The following is a 21,924-nucleotide window of genomic DNA, read 5'->3' as shown; positions in this document are numbered from 1 at the left end:
TACAGTATTTCAGTTTTCAGCCACAGTTTGAAAATTGTCATGAATTCAACATAAATGTAATCAAAACATTTCTTTTTCTGGATTCAATTCTTTGCAAAAAGGCAAATTTGACAGCCCAAATAGAAAGACAACAAACGGCATTGGCAATAGGCTACAATGACAAGCAATGGTGGTGCACTGAGTTCTGTATTTTGTATTTTGTTGTAAATTGTGTAATGATTAATTGAAAGAGCTCATATACTTGTTTGCAAGTTGTGTTGTTTGAAGGTAAAACTAGCTTTTGTTGCATATTTTAAATGTTTTGACACAGTATGTGCCTTTTGCAAGCAAAATGTGTCATTTTGACCATGAGTGCCGCTGTTTAGGCCTGTGTATTAACTGTTTTGAAAATGTGGAGTTTCAGTTGACAACTACATCCAAGCAATCGAGAAAAACTGTAACTCATCACATGAGTAAACACTTGTCTCACTGAATTTCAATTTAGAAATCAGAGCTCATCTGGATGATAACTGGTTCACTGCCCACCCACAATTTTTAGTGGTTTATCTCCCTTTATATTCTCCATTCCTCAAACCTATTGAGGAATTGTTTTTCTGCCTGGAGATGGAAAGTGTATGACCGAAATCCACACACACGTATACCCCTATAGCAGTTGATGCTTTTTGTGGCTGAATTCGCCATGCAAGGTGACATTTCCCCCGCTGCTTGGCCAGACCAAACAGAAAAGAGGATGCAGTATAGCTGCCTTTTTTTTTTTTTTTACTGTAACTGTATTGTTATTGTATTGTGTTGGTTGGGATGAACACTGTGTACACAGTTTTTGTGGGGAAAATACAGTAAAATGTATTTGGTATTTGTGTGTTTTGTATAAAACAATATTCTGAAATATTTTACAGTGCACTTCTGTAGGCCTATATACTGTCTGTCTGTAGTAAGTGTAACACTGAACAAAAAAGCCTGACAGTAAGTCATTATGATGAATATTCATAGTGTTTTACATTAAGCACATCAGTGTTCAACTGTTCTTATAATTGTCTATTGATGTGAAGGCTTGTGTGTGTCATTTGAAAACAAAATACCATTTTGAGAAGAAATCACATCGTTTTGAATGTAGAGTTTCATTTTGCAGAAGAATTGAAGAGTTTTGCCCAATGTGTGCGTGTTTTGTGATTTGTGTGTAGAGTTCTGACAATATGAGACCTGCTTACAGAAAATCTGTATAAACAATTGGAAAAAAACTGTAATCGAGGTCTTGACTCTCTGTGGTTTGTTAAAAATCCCAGGATGTCCTTCGAATAAGAGTAGGGGTTTAACCCCGACATCCTGGCCAAATTTGCCCACTGGCCTCAGTCAATCATGGCCCATATCATAATTGGCTGCATCACCCTGCCTCCTCTCCACCAATCAGCTGGTGTGTGGTTTACGGTCTGGTGCAATATGGCTGCCGTTGCATCATCCAGGTGGATGCTGCACACTGGTGGTGGATGAGGAGATTCCCCCCAAAAAAGTGTAAAGCACATTGAGTGTCTAGAAAATATATATGCTTAAATTTAAATATTAATAATGATTATTATTATTATTATTATTAATAAGGAAAACACTTTTTAGCAAATGGCTGCAATATAACAAAGAGTGAAAATGTTTATGGCGCCTGAATGCTTTCCGTTCCCACTCTATCATTTCAAGCTACTAAAAATGACAATAAGTGTAACTTTTTAATCGTCGTTCAAGATCCTGTAACTCAATTTGAAAGCATAAATAAATTGAAAGCACCTCACAAAATAAATTCCTTAGACCAAAAGCTGTCCACACCAATGCCTGATTTAAAAAAATAAATATAAAAAGCCCATTAGATAAAACAGATCAAATAAGTGAGCCTTTCCCCATCTTCTTCCAGCATTCGGAATATAAAGAGCTTCCTGTGCTGCTTTACTATCTTATGTAACTTGGGTTCGGCTGGATATTTGTGCAAGTGATTTGAAATCCTGTGGAACTTTGGAAAGGATGTGAAAGATATCTTCTTTTCTCTCTCATGTTCGACTTTTTCTCCACACAGGGGAAATCCTAAATCCAGCAGCCCTTTCTTAAAGGCCAGCAAAAACGGACATATGGCATACAGACGGCTTCAAGAGATTTTTCCGTAATTTCCTCCTTCTCATGTGGCGATTGAATGCTTTTGAAGGTTATGGTGTTTCTTTGTGTGCAGTGTGTAAACATTTTGTGCATTTTTTGGGGCATGAACATTTCATTTTTACTGCACTATGAATGTGCATGTGACTCAGTGGAGTAACTCTGTCAAATGTGACTGGCACCCGCTCTGTCAGATGCCCACAAGTTACTGCAAATACCTTGTTGTGCTTGGCTTTGTACTGTAATTGACTGGAAATGACTCTGGCCAAAACCATGGACACAGAATGACTTATAAAAAAAAGACTTGGCAGAGCTTATGAAGTTTTTCAAGAGCCTGTAGGTCATATTTCTTATGTTGAATCTTGCGTAGGAAAAGTAAGTCCATTTTGGTTTGCTTCTTATTTTTGCATTTTTGACCACAAAAATTCCTGATACATTCATTTTCTTTTCAGCGTGTTCCCAAAACTGGGAAACATCCATACACGCTCATTGACACTCATACATACTGCCAATTTAGTTAATTCAATTCACCTATAGCGCATGTCTTTGGACTCATGGGGGAAATCAGAGCACCCGGAAGATACCCACACCAACATGGGGAGAACATGAAAACTCAATGCCAACTGACCCAGCTGGGAATCGAAACAGCGACCTTCTTGGAGTGACCAAGTAGTGACTGCGCCACTGTGCTGCCATTCTAGATACAATTTTTGTAATTAGCAAAGACTTCTGGCCCAGATTTGGCATAAAGCTGGCACAGCAGGCATTTGTCAAGCACTGGCATACAGTATGTGGGCCAAACATGTCCCAGGTTTGGCAGAGGTGGCACCATCTTGAATGCAGCACACAAGACTTGGGTCAGATTTTAAATGTAGTATTTGGCCCAAATGTTAAAAATTTATTTGTGGGCCAAGTTTGGCCTATCTTGACCCTCTTTTAAAATACAATGAATTTTTTTGAGTAAAGTAAAAATTCCACCAATCAGGTTGCTTAGAAAAGGTGTAGCCATAAAGCAAAATGCTTCACGGGTTTATCAAATTCACTCGAGTCATGAAACACCAACATATCTGACCCAGTTGGGTTATTAACCTGGCTAAGACTTGGAGAGGGTGCTCGCTGCAGAGCCATTTGAGCAGAGCTGAGCTCCAGCGAGGGGGAGCATGAGCTCTCGTTCTGCCTCCTGTAAGCTGTTTTAATGCGTACACCAACCCCACCCCTAACCCTACCCCCAGTGACATCACTCGAAGAAGAAGTGCAAAAAAGGTGGAGCTCGAGCTCAAGCTCAAGCTCCCCCTCGCTGGAGCTCAGCTCGCCCAAATGGCTCTGCAGCGAGCACCACTTGAAGACTTGGCCCACATATGGTCCATGTTTGGCCCTGTAAAGAAGTCAGACTTGGTCTATTTACTGTATGTACCATAATTTACTGTGGCATGTGGGCCAAGCAAAAGCTGATTATGTGGGCCAGATCTAGGCCGGAAATATTTTGTGCACAAACAGGTTATTGTCATCTAAACTGTTTTAATTTTTTATTGTAATCAAAATTTGCAATAAATAGCATTTACTTTTCTTTTTACTTTTCTTTTCAGCTTAGTCCCTTTACTAATCTGCGGTCGCCACATTGGAATGAACCGCCAAGTTATCCAGCATGTGTTTTATGCAGTGGATGGCCTTCCAGCTGCAACCAAGCACTAGGAAACACTTATAGACTCTCATTCACACTCATACACTACAGCCAATTTAGTTTTTTCAATTCACCTACAGCGCATTTATTTCAAACCCACGTGAACACTGGGAGAACATGCAAACTCCACACAGAAATATCAACTGACCCAGCAGAGGCTTGAACCAGCGACTTTCTTGCTGTGAGGAGACAGCGCTACCCACTGCACCACCCATACTTGCCAACACTTTTTCCCAGAAGTCTCCCGTATTTCAGACCCATCTCTCATGTTGTTCTGTCTCGTGGAAACCTCCCCAAATCCCCCCACCACCACCGCGCCACCTGACTTGGTCCTGTCATGTACTGTAATTCACTGCAGCATGCTGGGGGGTGGGGTGATTACCAGAATGGGGAAGTCCCAGAGTAAAATAAGAAAATATGATACAACGGTGTCTTGAAATATGGAATATTTGTCTTTACGCTGTTTTCATCTTTTTTTTATGTTATTTTTTTATACATGCATCTCTTTTATTCCTTTTTTATGTAACTTTGAATTGCCCCTGGGTATGACATGTTCTATATAAATTAACTTGCCTTGCCTTTTGTACATTTTAGGTATTAATATGTGCCCTTGAGGTATTAATAAGGACCCTTTAGCTACAAATGTATACCTTTAGAAAAAGGTACCACCTCAGTAACAGCTCTCGTACTAATGTTTCTAAGAGTGTATCTAATTTATATAGCTAAAAGGGTTTAGTGATACATCTATAAGGACTAGTCTGTTTTACATCTGACAGTGTTTCCTCTGTATTCTCCGGAAAACTACAAATAGAACTCAAAAAAAAACATTTAGATCCTTTGAATCAGAACTATGGTCATTGTGCCGGCAGATGCTTCATCCATGTGCCTTTCATTAGCGCACTTTAGAGAAGAAAGCCCATATGAGAGATCACGATTACTTTAACACGTAGCCTTTTTTTTTTTTTTTTTTGAAGGAAAACACTAAATATAATTCAATAAGATGTATCACTCCAATTTTGGTGAACATGCGTGGGTGATACACACACTACACCCTTCTTAGGATTCATCAGAGCGTCAGTGTGGAAGCACAGCGCCGCCACGCGGACAGAAGCGGGGACGCGCGCGGTGCAGCGGCGCGCATGAAGGAGGATCCAGACTTCTGTTCAAGCTGGGAGAAGCGCAGAGGAAACCTCTCCTGCAGCTTGGCTTCTCACTCACTCCCTCATTTTGGACTTTATTCTGATTTCTGCTTCTACCTGGTTCGGAATGTATGCTTGGTAGTCCTCAACATAAGTCATCAGTCGAGAAGTTCTTTAGATTCTCTGGTCTTGGGTGGGTAAGTCGAAACTAAGTTTATATAACTTTGGCAAATGCATTGCTGACTCTGAAGAGTGCAGGTTTGGAAAAGCACGAGCACTTAAGGCAGCCTATTATATTGTTCAGTTACAGTAGCTAGTATTTTATCATCTGCTTCTAATATTTGCTGATTTAGCGGAGAGATAGAGAAAAAAAGTGGGATTTGCATGCACTTCATCAATATTATTTCGTCCTATTGATCACATATACAATTTAATCAAATAATAAAGCCTTGATCGCATTATTGTTAGACGCAAGTTGACTTTATTAAGTATTTATTGTATATGTTTGCATATATTTAATATTGTTTAATGGACATGAAAACAGACTAACAGGCAATGAAACCTAAATAAATGTAATAACATGTAAACAATGAATTTAATTAATCCATTAATTAATTAATGTACATTATATGCTACGTTTGCAATATATCAATGCAATTATTTGCACTTCTTGGTAAGTTGTTGCATCACGTGATATTTGGATGTAAGCAGGAATAAGGTTTTTGTGCTTAAGTCAATATTTATGTTTTGTCACCTTTTTATGGCATATATAGAGTATCAGATTGACTCATTTAATTAAATGTGAGGCCTAGCTGAGTTAATTGTTTCAAATACAAACTGTCATAATAACTTTTGTTGAAAATGTCTCTAGCAGCAGCCATTCTGAATCTGCTTTGACAGCTTAGTAGTAATAGTTAGTCTGAATTAGCCTATGAGAGGTCCAGAGAAAGTATGACCTCATGTTATTTTTAAGCAAATAGCCAGTTTGTTAGAGACAAAATTGACTTATATCAAGGGTATAGGGAGCCTCAGAAAGTCACTTTAGTCTTTTATTAGACATTTGATTGAATAATTGTTGAAATGCATTATTTCCAGTTGTTGATGTTTGTATGAAAATCCATCTTAGTGAACTAGAAAATTAGTTTTTAATCTCTGTGCAGGAATCCCAAATGCATTGATTGGTCCATTTTTAACAGTGGAGTAAAAAGTAGAACCTTCATCAAGACAATATTCACACTTTATTAACCATTCCATTGAAAACAAACTATGAATAATGCAAATGACCAAGATAATTAGTATGGAGACTTGTTTTGCTTTGCAATTATACACAACTTCCTGCTTTTTAAGCCACACCCTGTTTTAAGTTAGATTGAATTAGTGCACGCCTACTTTTTTGTTTCCATGGTTCTGGAATTGTTTGTCATAGTGATTTTTAACTCTTATAAACCACTAGCAGAACCAACCAGCTATGAGGTGAATCACAACACCACAAACTTTGACGCGAATAAAAAACTTGTTTAAAGTCAGAGCCTGTGAGGTGAGACTTTATTAGTTATGTTGTAAAATAATATATTGAAGTCTTTTCTTTTTTGGTAATGTCAAACACAACTCCTACTGGTGCCATAATAATGCCATTGGAAAATCCCTTTAAAAAGTTCATGATAAAAATGTAAAATGCTGATGCTCCTCAGGATTTTAGGACTGCAAATTGAACAGCTTTATTTCTATTCTGAACTTCCGAATCACAAGAACTTATTCAATCGAAAGCAGGTGGATCTTTGAAAAATACATAAAAATTCTTGATTTGAAGAAAAAAATATATGTGAAAAAAGACAAAAGCACAAGACCGTATACTAAACAACTTTAATTACAAAAAGAATTACAACCCCATTTAACATTGCAAATGACAAACTGGTAACTATTTTTGTAAATTACAAAGTATTTAACTGTAATATGAACTAGGGTTGGGTCGATAGACGATGCCATCGTTAAGCGCCGATGACATCACGATGCTGAGACATCACGATGCTGAGCCAGGATAGTGATCCTCCACCCCGCCCTCTAAAAGCAGCAACCTGCTCGCAAAAAAATACACACTTAGGCCCCGTTTACACTTATTTGTCTTAGTTTTAAAATGCCATTTTAAAACGAAAACGATCCATGTACACACTGGCATTTCACCTAGCATTACTGAAAAGATCTTTCCGTCCACACTATACCACTGAAAACGCACATCACATGACCACACACACACACAAACTCTGTCATAAGCTCCAGCAGTCTGCCCAGAAAGCATTGCACATCAGACAGTTTATGAAGGATGTACCGCTGGATTGCATCCACTATAGTTGTTAAATTTGATATTTAATTAATCTTGTCTCTATCTAACAACTCTTCGGTCTTTTAAATCTATCAGGTAATGTGTCACAGCGTCAGTACACTGCTTCAGTCTTTCGCTTTCACGCTCGTACTTAGTAATTTTAGTGTTAACCTCAGACACTGTTGGTTGTGCATTTTTTTTTTTTTACCAAACCATAGGGAAGCCTATTCATGCCAGAGTACTGTGGAAAAAAGGATTGACAGGTAGTAATTTGTGTGTAACTTTATTTATTTATGATTTGGTTATAGGTAAAACAAAGACCATGCAGGTCAGGAAGTTGAAATTGTAGGCTACAAGTAATTAATTCGTTATGAATGAATTAATCATTCATAAATAATAAATTCACCGCTGCCTATGACGACAATGCTATCGTCCATTGCGATGTTTCACAATAGACATCTTACGATGCCAAATTGGTCGACATCGCCCAATACTAATATGAATTGTATTTTACTGTAGGGTAGTCATAGACAATACTGTAAATACGTAAACAGGAAGCTAAATGGTGCTGAAAATGTGAATATCGTATTTTTGCTGTAATTATTTACAGTAAGGTACTGGTTAACTGCTGCCAGTTAATTACTGTAGATTCTACAGGTAATGATTAACAGTGCAGGTAAAAAATATTCATTAAACAAAATTTTATATTTATATACAAAACTAAAATAAGTCCAAGGTACTCGAAAAATGTGGAAAAATATTAAATAGTCTTTATTGACCTGGCTAACCCTTTAAAATTTTGAGGAATAGCCATGTCAATAAAGCATTTTGAATATTTTTTCAACCTACTGTCAGTGTTTAATTTGGCAAATCCCTTACCCAAGAAGCACCAACACAATATTTAAGCTACCGTTAATTATCTATATATTTAAATATTTTGGGAGCACAGAGAGATCAACTAAATTATTAGATCTACTCATTTGCAGTTATTCATGGGAGTGGGTGGAGCTAAAGTTTTTTTAGCACACTTTGCTCGCAACGACTTTCTGATTGGTGGGATTTTCTGTATGGAATCATGGGAAATGTAGTTTTCTGCACAATTTCTGCAATTAAACATGGTTGTTTTAAAGTCAGTTAAATGTGAACTAATTGGTTTAAAATGTCGTCTACAATTGATTAACCTCAGAGCTCCATATGGAGAAGATTAATGGAGTTTTTTCATCTGTTATCTATGCTTGAAGAATATCTCTTGAATATTTCCATTATCATTTCAACTTCCTATGGGTGTGGCCACTTCAATTCAGTTTCCACCTACTGCTTGACTCTGTTTGAGCATTTTCAATGGAAAATTCAAGAAGCACTGTTCATTTTCCAATAAAAAAATGCAACTGAATTCATATTTTATGCAGGAGATAGAGTCTATCATCCTGCATTTACCGTATTTACCATAGTGGTACTGATTGTTAGGTCCTAATTTCATAATTGTGCACTTTAAAGCATTAAAGCATTTCACATTCACCAGATCCAAGTCCCTATGTTTTGTAAATGAGCATGCTAGGAGCTAAGAGATGTCTACAGACAGATTTATGAGCATGTTGTGCTGTGATCATGGTCAACATGTTCTGTTTGCTTGTCTTGTTCAGGAAGGAGAGTGAGGATGATGAGCTTGTCGATCCTCCTCCTGTTGTTTGTGGGTGTTCATGCACAGGGCCAGACTCCAGCCGGCTCTTCGTGTAGTCCTATAAGTGAGTAAATAATGCTTGATTTGGTGAAAGATTATTCTGTTTATTTCTGTGAATGCATGATTTTATTATTTATTTGATTAATTAAATTGTTCAGAAGTGGCTGTAAAGACAAATATTTCAGATTTTTATTTTTTTTTTGTCGTAATCTAAATAAGACAGTAATATGATTAAGGTGTTTACATGAGTTGATTTTTGAATGTTCCTTTGATAATCCCGTTTTACATATTATAGCACATAGATCGATTAATGTCATTGCGTCATCTCGCTATCCACAATTCCTCTGGAGTGTCATGTAATTTCAGGTGTTTCATTTTTAATTTGTCGACTTTAATTGCAGTTAGGCACTTTCACTTTCATTTAAGAACATGCATGCCCCCGTGACAAACATGATATTGGAGTATGAACTGGTGAAAGAGTGTTGTTGATACCGCACGCCATATGGGAAAAAACCTTTGCATTTAGCGATGCAGGTTTCTGTAATCCTTCACTGATTTGAAATGTGCAGAGAATATTGTCAGCTGTAAACAGCCGTGTGTGTATTGCCTATCCTGTCACAAAAAGCGGTGAAAATCTTACACAACGATGATAGTTTGATTGCGATGTTTACTTGTCTGTACTGCGTTTCAAAAATGTGACTAAAATCTGCATACTGCACATGTCTTAATTCCACTTCTGTTTAGCTCGATTATGACCTTAATCAGATAAATTAACCAAAAAAAATCGCTTTTAAATGGTAGACTCTTAATCAGAGTATTTATGTTCATGTAAATGTACCAATTGATAAGAAGAAGCACTTCCCGATCACCAAATCAGCATATTAGAATGATTTCTGAAGGATTGTGTGTTATAAATGCTGAGAAATCGCTTTGAATCAAAATAATGAATTATATTTGACTACATTTTAATGATATTCCACAATAATTATATTTTTAAAATGAAATAAATAAATCATCTTTGGTGACGCTTCATAAAAAAATCATAATAAAACATCTCGCCTCTTAAAAAACTCTGTGACCAATTAATGCATCATTGCTTGATAAATTAGTTTATGTTCTAATAAAAACAAAATCAGGATTTCTGTCATTAATAGAAATCAATTATTTCAATTAGAAAATATTTGTAACATTATTAAAGTCTTTATTGTCTGTTTTGACCTACGTTAATGTATCCTTTATGAATAAAATAAATTACATTAAAAACAAATGGAAAAACCTTAATGACTGGATTCTGTGATAATTAGAAAAAGAACAGGATTTATTTGAGTTATAAATCTATTGTAACATTATCAGTGCCTATTTTAGGGCTGCATGATACTGGAAAATACATATATTTTTGTGATATTTATAATAAAACTGGAGCAGCATGGTGACTCAGTGGTTAGCGCTGTCGCCTCACAGCAAGAAGGTCGCTGGTTCGAGTCCCTGCTGGGCCAGTTGGCATTTCTGTGTAGAGTTTGCATGTTCTCCCCGTGTTGGTGTGGGTTTCCCCCACAGTCCAAATACATGCTCTAAAGGTGAATTGATAAAAATAAATTGGCTGTAGTGTATGAGTGTGTATGTGTGAATGAGTGTGTATTCTGGGTGTTTCCTAGTAATAGGGTGCGGCTGGAAGGGTATCCGCTGCGTAAAACATATGCTAGAATAGTTGGCGGTTGATACCGCTGTGGCGACTTTTAAAATATAGACTAAGTCGAAGGAAAATGAATGAATGAATTTTAGATTCAATAGGATGATTTTGTAGGGGAGTGTTAACAAATTAACAAATAGTTAACAATTCGTCACCTTAGAATTAAAAGGTTCTATCTGACATTTTTGTCAAAATTGAGTTATTGACATATTCTTATTAAATAGCAAATTATTTACATTATGGGATGTTTTTTTAATAGTTGTTTACATTTTATGACTTTTTATTTAAAAAACAAATGTTTGCTATGCAATGCAAAAACTTTGAAGCTCAATAGCTCAAAATCATTCAGAACGCAGATAGAACCTTATAATTCCAAGGTGACGCATTAACAAATTAGAAAAAATACAGTAGAGCAAAAATACAAATGAAGGGATCTAACCGTATTCAGGGTACAGAAATAAATTTGTATATTCTTCATTGTATAAATAATTAAATACAGTTAATATTTGATAAGTTAAATCTAAAAATGTAATCATTTCTCAAGGCCAAATGCTTTAAACTTTACTTTAAAAATGCTTACACAGTCACGCAGACTTTAAAAACACAATTGATAAACGTTGACTTTTTTATGGTTAAACTGAAATGAATCCACAATTGCACCTGGTCAACTATAATCCTGACTCCACATTACAGATCCTGCTTTGTGACTTGACTCACACGTTGCGATATCAATGTTAAAATGATATGATGTGCAGGCCAAGCCATATTGTCACTGACATGCTAAATAAGCATATTGTACTAACTTCTTTTAATACTACCTAGGGATGCTCATTTTGGTTGCTTTTGCCAACCGACAACCGCAGCTCGTTAACCGAATATTAACCATTAACAGATTAATATTAAAATATTATTTAATTAAAAACAGTTTCACATGCCTATGTTGTGTGACACATTAAGTATTTCATTTTAAAATACTGATTTATTTTAACATTCGAACAGCATGCAGAACATAACAGAACATCTTCACACACCTGCAGTGTTTCCAACAGCATAGAAAAACAGAATAGGCTAAACTAAATCAAAAGAATAAGATAAATAGGCCTGCTCTAGATATTTTTTATTTAAATGACAAATTTACATTACAAAACAAAAACACTGACTGAATACTTTTTAAGAACCTGCATAGGCTGTTTGTTTGATAATTTTTTCTTCCGTCAAATAAAAATATTAGGCCACCTCAAATAGATCGCTCCAAGGAAAATATGCATTTAATTTATGCTCCGCTGTTATTGTATTACAAATCCTCTGTCAACATTTTTAATAGAAGTCATTAGTTTGAAGATTAAGGGCTCTATTTTGACGATCCATGTGCGAAGTCCAAAGCGCAGGGCGATTCAGAATCCACTTTTGCTAATATAAGGATGGAAAAATCCGCTTTGCGCTGTGGCACATGGTCTAAAAGGTTTGAGCCTATTCTCTTAATGAGTTATAGGTGTGTTTTGAGAATAAACCAATCAGAGTCTCATCTCCCATTCCCTTTAAGAGTCAGTTGCGTCGCGCCATATTGCATTTGCTATTTACATGACGGACTATGTAAGTGAAAAAACTGAGCGTTACACTTGCTAAAAAACAGTTGAACAGAGCATCTACAGCAAGAGAGTGAGAGATGAGCCTCCTCATTATTTACTTTCGCTTTCACTCTCGTGGATAAGGAAACGTGTTGTATGCACAGACATCAATTAGCCTACATAATTAATTTTGTTTGTTAAGCGCAAAGATTTGTTTCAAAACTATTTCTAAATTCGCTTATAATTTTCAGCAAACGAATAAATGAACAGCAATAACGAAGTTTGGTCAAACAACTGAGTTATGTCCAAATACACATGCTGTGCCCCATATGGTCTAAAACCTGACAGGTGGGTAAATCTAAGCTTGTTTTAATAAAACAAATATAAATATGCATATAATAAATAATACTGCTTATAATAATAACATTATACATAAGCAAATTGTTATGAATAAACTAAAAAAGCCTCCCGAGATGAAGAAGGCATGAAAGAATGGTTTTTATATTTATGTAGGCTAGAAAATAATAATTTTAGTAATATTTTAATCCTTTATATTTATATCATATATATATATATATATATATATATATATATATATATATATATATATATATATATATGCTTATTATATCCTATATATATCCTTAATATTTTAATTCTTTTTCATATGTAAAGATATTTGCGTATTGCTGTAGCCTACATCCTGTCTGTATTAAGCAATGTGTAAGCGAGGCGCACAACTAATGCCGGTCTATTGAACAATCTCTTGTTCCATTCTATTGAACAATCTATTATAGTTTCTCAAATAGCAATACGCCAGCAATGCACCTCAACACGCCTCCTTTTTTAGACCAGAACGCCAATGGGAGCACATATGAGCGCAAATGCTATTTAAACAGCGTGCTGCAAAACATCAAAACGACTCTTGCGCCAAGCTGAAACTAGCAAACAACTATTGCGTCGTGCCTTGCGCCACATTGTGCCACGTGTATGATAGGGCCCTTTGTCTTTAATTACAATTATGACTTTTTCCTCTGTCTCACTCGCAGTTCATGTGTGCATGCACTGCGTTTAATGAAAGACAATGACAATGAGCCTTAAGGCTCATATGTTGACTTTCTGTAAAGTATAGGCTACTACATAACATATACCAATTAGTTAGTTTAAATATAATAATACATTAATTTGCATACATGTTTTAGAAGCTGTAAAATGAAAGCCTCAGTTTGGTGCGAAGTTAGGCTATCATTATGCCAAAATCAAGAAAAACTTTGGTTTTGTTTGATTGGTAGATTAGGCTATGTAGGCTATTAAAAAATGTATATTATATAAAAAATTATAATAACTGTAATTTTTCAAATGGAAAAAGGTTGCTTTGTTAGTTGCAGCCTACGCTAAATCATCAGCCTATTTGTTGAGTTTATGACACGGCTTCAGGCAGCACAGAGGCCATCAGCATCAGCGCTGATTTTTCAACTCATCTGTGTCAAACTGTGACCAGAAATATCCTTCTTGTATTTTGCTTATTTGGCAAAATACATCTAAAGGCACGTTTGGTTGCACGCGCGAGTTAACAAATATGTATTGCACATCAGGGGCTGATCACAGCGAACGCGCTTTTCCATTACAAAAACGCGAGGGGGACCGCACTGCCTATTAAGTTGACAGGAAAAAAAGAAGTGCAGTGCTCTTTTGTATGTCACTAGGAAAAGACTGTATCAGCTGACCCGTATTGCGCTCGAGTGTTGCTGTTAATTTTGTTATAACTGTAATTTTTAATAACATTGTGATATTCAAGATCTGTAAAGTCATAAAGCTTTGAATGACTTGAAACAGCGACCACAAGTCTCTCCTCCATCATTAAAAGCTCGCTGTAGTCGTCTTGACAACACAAACACTGCTGTCACCTCAAAGGAAACCCCGCCTCTGCTGTCATTTGATTGAAGAATGAAAAAGACGCAACTGAGGTAACACACTTTCTCAGCTTGATCGCACATAGCGCGCAACGGCAAAATGCTAGGCGCGCAGGGCGCATAAGCAGCGCGTAAAACACTCGTAGCCGTTAGTAAGCCATTCAAAAGATGCAACTCTCAATGCAAAAAGTGCGTTCACTGTGATCGACCCCTTATGCAGCCAAACACTAAAAATATATAAAACAATATTTTTTAATCTTTTAACTTGGTTACAAATGAACCCTTTCGGTTAACGGTTAATCAGTTATTTTGAGCATCTCTAATACTACCCTCATACTTGTAACCATTAGTGCATTTCTTTAACAAATATAGCACTTCCTTCATGCTTTTTCACCCTGATTTAGTGATTTAAATCCCCAAGTGTGTTCTGTCCCTTCAGAGAGTACCGAATGCCCGATCGACTTGTACTTTGCTATTGACACATCTGAGACCATCGCTCTTCAGGAGAATCCGCCAGGCAGCTTGGTAGAGAGTATCAAAGATTTCACCATCAGATTTGCTGAGAAGCTCCAAAATGTGAACTACAGAGGATCCGTGAACATCACCTGGGCCATCGGAGGACTCCACTTCTCCCAGCTCCAGGAGTTCTTCAGCACCATCACCACTAAAGAGAAGTTCATCAGTAATCTCCGGCCCATCAGATACCTAGGCAGGGGCACGCACATTGATTGCGCCATCACCAACATGACCAAGCAGCTGGTCCGCTTTCCATCCAGACCCGATGCCAAACGATTCGCCGTGGTCATCACTGATGGTCACGTGACTGCGAACCCATGCGGAGGGATCAAAGTGGCGGCAGAACGGGCACGCGATGAAAATATTAGGATCTTCGCTGTGGCATCGTCCAGGAATTTGGAGGAGACGGGACTCAGGGAGATAGCAAACTCACCCGCTGGAGTTTACCGGGATAAATACATGGCGGTGAATCTCACTGGAACACGGCCGGTCATTGTGACGTCCACAATCGATCGCATTTATGACACAATGGTAATGCAAAGCTTTTTATTAGTGCTGGGAAAAGATTACTCGCGATTAATCACATCCAAAACAAAAGTGATAGATGTGTGTGTTATATAAGCAATATCACACTTGGAGCAGTGCGATATAGCTGTATATCAGCCCTGGTGGGAGGCGTGCAATGGCTTGAGGCCTCAGGCCGAGTGCCTTAGTGTCCCTCCAGTGACAATACACAACCATATCGCACTGCTACGAGTGTGATATTGTGTTTATACAACAGTTCAACGACATATTCATGTATATTAAAAAAATCAAACACGAAGAGTCTCAAATAACCTCAAAAACTACTTTTTTTCCGCCATTCATTAACATATGCAGCTGACCGCAGAACAGCAAAAACCATTGCTACTTCACACACATCACTTCAGAGATAGCATTTGAATGATTCTCTAGCTTAATATTTAAAGTGATGACAAAACAGGTGATTTTTGCTCACATTTTAAGATTATTAGGCTGAACAGCATGAAATGCCATCAATCTACAAAGATTTCCCTGTATTTCTCTGTTGCAATCGGGAGATCACAATAATTAACCCCCAAAAAGCCAAAGCAAACACTACCAGTTTCTGTGGTATAAATACAGCACTTGTCAATATCACTTACCTGATTTAAAATGATTTATTCAGTGGTAGTTTCAAACTTGCGCTTAGAAACGCTGAGTTTTTCATCCTGTAAGGACTTATTATGCGGTCTCTGTCGCAATCTTGTGGCGCAACTTCAATCGTCTCTTTCTTTGGTCTGCTCAGAGAGGCTTATGGCGGCCGATGCACTGTATCTCCGGAATTATAATTATTTGAAAATAGGCACTATCCTTAGAAATAAACTGCATAGTTGCAATCTAAACAACTCCATTCTCAAATAAAGCTTCAAAAAAACATTATGTTATCCAATAGCTGCAATATTTTTCAAGCTGTAGTGTCCTCTGCTTGTTGCTGTATGAGGGCGGAGTAATACACAAAGGTGAAGAGGCTGGACGAGTGGTGTTATTTAGAGAATATCACACGGCTATCAGCCAATCAGATTCGAAAACCGGACAGAAGTGTTGTATAAATATTTATACAGTTAAAGTCAAAATTATTTGGCAAAATTAATTCTTTTTAAATATTTCCCAAATGATGTTTAACAGAGCAAGGAATTTTTCACAGTAATTCCTATATTATTTTTTCTTCTGGAGAAAGTTTTATTTGTTTTATTTTGGCTAGAACAAAAGCAGTTTACGTTTAAAAAAAAAACATTTTAAGGTCAATATTATTAGTCCTCTTAAGCTATTATATATATATATATATATATATATATATATATATATATATATATATATATATATATATATATATATATATATATATATATATATATATATATATATATATATATATATATTTGATTGTCTACAGAACAAACCATTGTCATACAATGACTTGCCTAATAACACTAACTTGCCTAATTAACCTAGTTAAGCCTTTAAATTGCACTTTAAGCTGGACAGTATCTCAAATAATATCTAGTAAAATACTATATTCTGTCATCATGGCAAAGATAAAAGAAATATGTTATTAGGAATTAGTTATTAAAACTAATGTGGTTAGAAATGTTTTTTTTTTAAATCATTCCGTTCAACAGATATTGGGCAAAAAAATCCAGGAGGGCTAATAATTCAGGAGGACAAATAATAATTCTGGCTTCAACTGTATGTGATACACACATACATAGAAACAAACTATAAAAAACTATTGTTACATACATTTAAATTTCGATATAATTTGCATCAAATATATATATATATATATTCTTTATCTACATATAAATTAACATTTTCTCAAATATATGCATGCACGTGTGTATTTATATATACATAAAAATATACTCTGTACACACATACATATTATGTCAAAACAAACTTTTATTTTGGATGCGATTAATTGCAATTAATGTTTGCCCAGCACTACTTTTTATACTTATATAGTTTTACATTAAGACATTTAAGGGGAATTTTTCTCACATATGACTTGATTTAGTATTTTGTTGTGGGTTGAAGATTATTTTAGTAATGTTTTGTTGTTGTTCTCTCTTGCAGCTTCATATGGCTTACCAAGAGGTGAGATACTGACATCAATTGGTTTCAATGTTTTTTCTCAGTAGGTTCCAACTTCAAGACTTTCCTCAAAGCTGTCACTGTACTCTTGAAAATAAAGGCTTTACATGTCTTTTTTTATTTGCATCAGTGCATTGGAAGCTTAGTTGAACAGTTCCTATAAGTAACTTATAGTTTACGCTACAGTAATTTACTAAACAGTTTTTAATTTAGTGTTTAATAAGCTTCATGTATGGATGATAACCTTGCCAAACGCAGATCCACAAATGTCAACAAAAAATAAAAATAAAAATAATAATAAAAACACAAATGACGTGATACACATTTGTTCCATGTTTATTTTACATGTTATTTTTAAAGGGATAGTTCGCCTAAAAAGGAAAATTTCCTCATTATTTACTCACACTCAAGTGGTTTTAAACATTAGCAATTTCTTTCTTCAGCTGAACTCAAAACATTATATTCTGAAGAATGTTGTAAACCAATTCAATTTATCTTAATTTCTATAGCACTTTTACAATATAGATTGTGTCAAAGCAGCTTAACATAGAAGTTCTAGTAAATTAAAACTGTGTCAGTGCAGTTTTCAGAGTTTAGTTCAGTTTAGTGTGCTTTAATTTTCACTGTTGGAAGTCCAAACACTGAAGAGCAAATCCATCATGCATAGTAGGATCAAGCACACTTTGGAAATTTCCAACATTCTTCAAGATAACATCCTTTGTGTTCAACAGAAGAAAGAAACAGGTTTGGAACAATGGATGATAAGTAAATGATAACAGAAATATCCCTTTAACATGTGAAGCTAGTGTGGATTGTCTATAATGGCTCGTCATGCTAAATAAAACAGTGTATAGATGTATAGAAGTATAGATGTTGACGTTCTTTACTGAACCATTGAGTTATCACATTTGACTTCTCTATGATCGTTCTATGAAAGGACTTATCATAGAAAATAGTTTAAAACCTCTGGAGTTATCCATATAGATGTTGTAAAGGTTCTTCATTTTTACTTAATTTTATAAGTGACCGAACTCATTTCTAACTAAATTTCATTGACATTTTCCAGTGCTACTCTACCAAATGCTTGGAGACTCCAGGACCTCCAGGTCCCCCAGGACACAGAGGACAGAAAGTGGGTGTTACAACAAGATGAACTGTTGTGGAAAAACTATTTTATTTCAATCAATTAAAACCTGATCCAACTTCATTATTACAGGGAGCTAAAGGAGATAATGGGGGCGCTGGCCTTAAAGGTGAAAGGGGACGACCTGTGAGTACAAGCCAATTCTCGTGAATGTATTATACACACTGCATAAACTGCATTTGAACTGAATGAGATTGAATAATAAATCTTATTTGCATTTAGTGAAAGTCTCACGTCAGTACTATTTCTTTTACCCTGTAGGGAGATCCTGGTATTGAAGGACCCATTGGACATCCTGGTCCTAAAGTAAGTTTTTAACATATCTCAAGTGGAGTGAAAAGGTATGGGGCAGTATACTTTATGAGTCAAAGCATTCAATATGTACTGTATATCTGGCTATGGGATAATGTTCATTAATTGATAAAGCATATTTGGTTAGCATATTCAAGTAAAATATTGTTCAGACAAAATGTTTTATGTGTTTTTTAAGTAAAAATCATATTTAATAGTGAAATATCAAATATTCAAATACGTTTTATTATCATTAATAGACTTGAAATGTTTTCTTTTCTTTTTTTTTTTTCTTATTTAGGGAGAGCCTGGTCTCAAAGGAGAAAAGGTACACAGAAAACGGTCATCTGTAAGATTTGATAAATATGACAAAATAAGACTTACATTCAAATGATCTGTTTTTAGGGAGAAATTGGAGCACAAGGAAAAAAGGTAAGCTCATCATACCTTTTCTTATTACTTTATATTTTCTCTGAATGAACAATTTTTCATCCTGCACATATTTTTTAATCATTTACAAAAAATGTTTTAATTGTTTGTCTAACAGGGTGTTGCAGGAATAGCTGGCCGTGATGGAAAAGATGGACAGAAGGTTAGTCAATGGAAAATTTGGAAGAGAGGAAAAATGAATTATAAATATTGGTCATCATTAAACTGTCAAAATAAAAATAAATCAATAAAAAGGCCTAATTTTTAACAGGGAAAATTTGGCAGGATTGGTGCTCCTGGCTGCAAAGGTGATCCAGGTGACAAGGTATGTGCATTTATTCATTTAGATTTATCCATTCATTTAATTTAGGATATGTTCATGCTTTTCTTTTTATTAAAAACGACTGCATTTAGTCTGGGTTCATTTTAGCGTTCACACTGTTTTTTAAGACCAAACCTAAACATACAAAATATAATCAAAGACTTTTATGACAGTTTTGATGCACATCCAAAATAATGCAGTGAGCCTAGCTAAACATGTTAGCTGGATGTGTGTTCATGTGATGGTATGTTTTGTATTACTTTAGAACTCATGACAAGGTTAGAAACTATAAAGGAGGCAAAACAGAATGAGGAATTCCATATGAAAATTGCCTTAATGAGACACATTTCCATAATGTATTGACTTAAATGGAGAACACTAAGATAACAAAAAAGTATGAAAAATACAGGGTGTCCGCGGGGTCTTAAAAATTAAATTTTCTTTAATTTCAAAAACAAAATTTTAGGTCTTAAAATGTCTTGCTGAAATATTGACTTAAATCATTTTAAATGGATCTTAATTTTCCAGTGTCCATGTAAAGCTGCCCAATCAGGTCAATGCCCATACAGTAGGGTTGAGTCGATAGACGATGCCATTGTCCATCACCGATGGCTGATAAACATCACAATGTTAAGCTGGCATCGCGATCCTTTGCCCTGTCCCCGCCGCAGCAGCAACCCGCTTGCAAATACAAAACGCTTAGGCCCCGTTTACTCTAATACATCTTAGTTTTAAAATGGCATTTTAGAACAAAAACGATCCACATCCACACTGGTGTTTCATTTAGCATTTCTGAACAGCTCTCCATCCACACTTTACTGCTGAAAACACCATCACGTGACCACACACACACACTCTGGCATTCAGCAGTATATGCGCACGTCTGAGCTCCAGGCAGTAAGTATGGGGTGCTTTAAGCACAAAACCCTAGAGAGCAATGCACGTCGAACAGTCTTCGGTCTTTTGAAATGGTTGGTTCCTGTTGGCTGTGTAAGTTTGTCAACACCATTATAACGACAGATCACTCTGGCTGTTCATGCCAGAGTTCCGCGGAAAAAAGTGATTGACAGGTGGTAATTTGTGTGTAACTTTTCTTTATTTGTTTATGATTGGGTTATGGGTAAAAAAAACAACCATGCGGGTCAATTAGTTGAAACAGAAGACTACAAATAATTCATTTATTATGAATGAATAAACTAATTATTCATGAATAATTATTTCACCGCTGCTTACACTAAGGTTGCTATTGTCCATCGCAATGTTTCACAATAGACATCGTATGATGCCAAATTGGTCGACCTCGCCAAACCCTACCATAGTCATCAACATCTCAATACATCTGAATCAAACTTTTAACAAAACTCTATTTAGAACTCTATTCAATGATACAGTTCAATAACATTTGTGAGTTCTCCATGTATTTATAGACTATATGTGGTGAGGACACTGACCTGGACAAACTGTTGCTGCATTTAGTTTAATTATAGTTTTTAAAGCTTGTCAAAGAAAAGTTAAAGTAAAAATGAAAAAGTGTATGTATGGTTTGCATCTTTTGACACATTATTTAAGTATTATTCAAGTAATTAGACTTGTTTAATAGGACTAGTAACAATCCTTTCAGTTTAGCCATGTATAAGTCTGAAATAAAGTCTTAAATTTGACTTGGTGAAACTTGCAGAAACCCTGAAAATATATGTTTATAGCAGTCTGAGATCCATCTTTTTTTGATAGCAACATTCACTCTTAAAAATTACACTAACAAAGCCATCACATTACATTCACTTTAATCAAACCAAACCTGCCAACTAAAAGTGAGACCATACTCTAAGTTATACAGGTCATCTAACCAGTGAACATATGCCTTTTACAGGGTCCTGATGGTCATCCTGGAGATGTTGGAGAGCCTGGTCTTCCAGGCGCTTTGGGAGATAAGGTACCTGATGAATCACAGAGAAAAGAGAAACATATCAAGCCATTAAAGGAATAGTTCATCCCTCACCATTTACTAAACTTTTATGAATTTATTTCTTCTGTTGAAAAAAAACCCCTTATATTCTGAACAATTATGGGGGGAAAATTGCTATTGACATCTATAGTAAGAACAAAACATACTATAGAAGCCAATGGCTGATTTTTTACAACATTCTTCAGTATATATTCATTTATGTTCAACAGAATAAAGAAACTCAAACAGGTTTAGAACAAGTGGTGAATGAGTAAATGATGACACAATGCATATTTTTTTTGTGAATTACTCCAAAATTAGGAAGCTTGATTTAATCTGTTTTGTTTTCTGACTTTGCTCTTAGGGTGATCGAGGTCGTCCAGGAAGATCAGGTCCTCCAGGCCCAGCTGGAGATCCTGGACCAAAAGTAGGATCTGATAACCCCAGAGATTACATCAATGTTGGCCATCAATCATGTTGTAATGTGTTCTCTTATGCCCCCT

The 21,924-nt window shown here is 35.8% G+C and overlaps 1 protein-coding gene across 4 annotated transcripts in view; it reads left to right on the top strand.

Moving 5' to 3' along the window:
• Positions 1–4,848: 4,848 nt before the first annotated feature.
• col6a2 (collagen, type VI, alpha 2) overlaps positions 4,849–21,924 on the top strand; it is a 39,207-nt gene continuing 22,131 nt past the window's right edge. Inside the window, exons 1-13 of one of the 4 annotated variants that reach the window (XM_021479872.3) lie at positions 4,849–5,143; positions 8,914–9,015; positions 14,544–15,169; positions 17,273–17,293; positions 18,357–18,422; positions 18,507–18,560; positions 18,696–18,740; positions 19,027–19,053; positions 19,131–19,157; positions 19,273–19,317; positions 19,426–19,479; positions 21,347–21,409; positions 21,786–21,848. In XM_021479872.3, coding sequence (XP_021335547.1) covers positions 4,951–5,143; positions 8,914–9,015; positions 14,544–15,169; positions 17,273–17,293; positions 18,357–18,422; positions 18,507–18,560; positions 18,696–18,740; positions 19,027–19,053; positions 19,131–19,157; positions 19,273–19,317; positions 19,426–19,479; positions 21,347–21,409; positions 21,786–21,848 — 1,386 coding nt within the window. In that variant the 5' untranslated portion in view covers positions 4,849–4,950. Of the gene's footprint in view, positions 5,148–8,913; positions 9,016–14,543; positions 15,170–17,272; positions 17,294–18,356; positions 18,423–18,506; positions 18,561–18,695; positions 18,741–19,026; positions 19,054–19,130; positions 19,158–19,272; positions 19,318–19,425; positions 19,480–21,346; positions 21,410–21,785; positions 21,849–21,924 lie in introns of all 4 variants that reach the window. The other 3 variants (XM_009306168.5, XM_691072.10, XM_021479873.3) reach the window with 3 other exon arrangements.

This window comes from Danio rerio, chromosome 11 (genome assembly GCF_049306965.1).
Source record: "Danio rerio strain Tuebingen ecotype United States chromosome 11, GRCz12tu, whole genome shotgun sequence".
Classification (NCBI taxonomy): domain Eukaryota; kingdom Metazoa; phylum Chordata; class Actinopteri; order Cypriniformes; family Danionidae; genus Danio; species Danio rerio.
This window is presented reverse-complemented; position numbering and strand designations above follow the sequence as displayed.